Source organism: Ciona intestinalis, unplaced genomic scaffold (genome assembly GCF_000224145.3).
Source record: "Ciona intestinalis unplaced genomic scaffold, KH HT001244.1, whole genome shotgun sequence".
Lineage (NCBI taxonomy): Eukaryota > Metazoa > Chordata > Ascidiacea > Phlebobranchia > Cionidae > Ciona > Ciona intestinalis.
In genome coordinates this window covers 18,987-20,122 of record NW_004191565.1, presented here as the reverse complement: position 1 = coordinate 20,122, position 1,136 = coordinate 18,987, and the positions used below count along the sequence as shown (strand labels likewise).

General features: G+C 34.9%; 1 protein-coding gene across 1 annotated transcript; it reads right to left on the bottom strand.

Annotated features, from left to right (window-relative positions):
- Window positions 1-160: 160 nt before the first annotated feature.
- Window positions 161-705, bottom strand: LOC104266777 (PAX-interacting protein 1-like). The gene is made up of 3 exons (XM_009863773.3): window positions 547-705; window positions 330-461; window positions 161-271 (listed from the first exon to the last, which is right to left on the bottom strand). The coding sequence occupies exons 1-3, from the start codon at window positions 625-627 to the stop codon at window positions 209-211; spliced, it is 276 nt and encodes a 91-aa protein (XP_009862075.2). The 5' UTR covers window positions 628-705; the 3' UTR covers window positions 161-208.
- Between the last annotated feature and the right edge of the window lie 431 nt (window positions 706-1,136).

Below are 1,136 nucleotides of genomic sequence, written 5' to 3'. Positions count from 1 at the left end.
CTTTCAGAGTTGTATTCTTTGCAGGGCAATTTACATTATGGTAAATTATTAAACACAAACACACAAAGTACTTGCAAACTTCGCATACTTTTTAAAGCTATGTCTTCGTAATAAAAATGTCGTTGTGTTTCGTTTTATTTACATAACCAAAGTTTTGTAAAATTTAACTATTTTGGTTATTATTATTATACACATAATGAGAATAGATTTACTTTACAAAAGGATACGGTAACAATGTATTGCACTTGTGACTTAGCTCCACCCAACGTGGCTGAAAGACAAACAATGTTTAATTAAGATATATTGCGTTTTTTTACATTATTGCTTACAGTTACAGTGGGAATTTGCCAAATATCTCGTGCAGCTTCCACTTCATAATGATCGGGATTCGTCACCAATACATGAGTTGCTAATGCTGATAAGTAGGATTCTGATTTCGCTTTAGATAAAATGTCCTTCGTCTACAAAATATAGGGAAAATATATGCAATGATCGTATATGAAAAAAAAACATACTACTGGTGACAATGTAGTTAGGCACACTTACCGATTGTGGTAGCTCGCCAACAACGTAATATCGTATATTTTTAAACAAATCAACATCATCATTACTTTCAGCTGCTTCCATAACTCCTAATGTTCTGTAGAAAACAATATATTTGTCTCTGCATTTATAAACCAATAACTGCAAAGCCTCGCAAAAACACCTCAATGCACAATTAAGTTTTGGCGCGTTCCGAGTTGTCATCAGCGAACACCATATTGAATTTGCCTTTTTCATCTATTCTCGCCATTGGATAACCTTTTTCTTTCTATCACCCCAAAGTTAGGCAATGCGAAACATAGGCCTACAGCTGGTACTCTCATCTTTCATTCTTGCCAACTTTTGTTAAGTGCACCACGCTATAATTAGTCTTGCCCTCACGTCCCTGGTTTGTGCAAGAGTTTAGCTGGACCATGTGCCTATAGTTTAGTATAAGCAAAGAGATTGGTATAGAGCCTTTAGGCTATATATGCTTTATTTTGACACAATGTTTAACTTTAGAGCCTGTCGATTCTTTTTTTGTAAGCAAAAGTATATCGTTAAATGGGTTGACGAATAATATGGCATCTGAAGCAGTTATCATCCACGAAAGG

Bases quoted from the DNA above. Each gene is read 5' to 3' on its own strand.
- LOC104266777 (XM_009863773.3), bottom strand. From the start codon at position 627: ATGGAAGCAGCTGAAAGTAATGATGATGTTGATTTGTTTAAAAATATA. The intron at 462-546 runs GTAAGTGTGCCT...TATATTTTGTAG, and splicing joins TTGGCGAGCTACCACAATCG to ACGAAGGACATTTTATCTAA. The intron at 272-329 runs GTAAGCAATAAT...TTTGTCTTTCAG, and splicing joins GGCAAATTCCCACTGTAACT to CCACGTTGGGTGGAGCTAAG.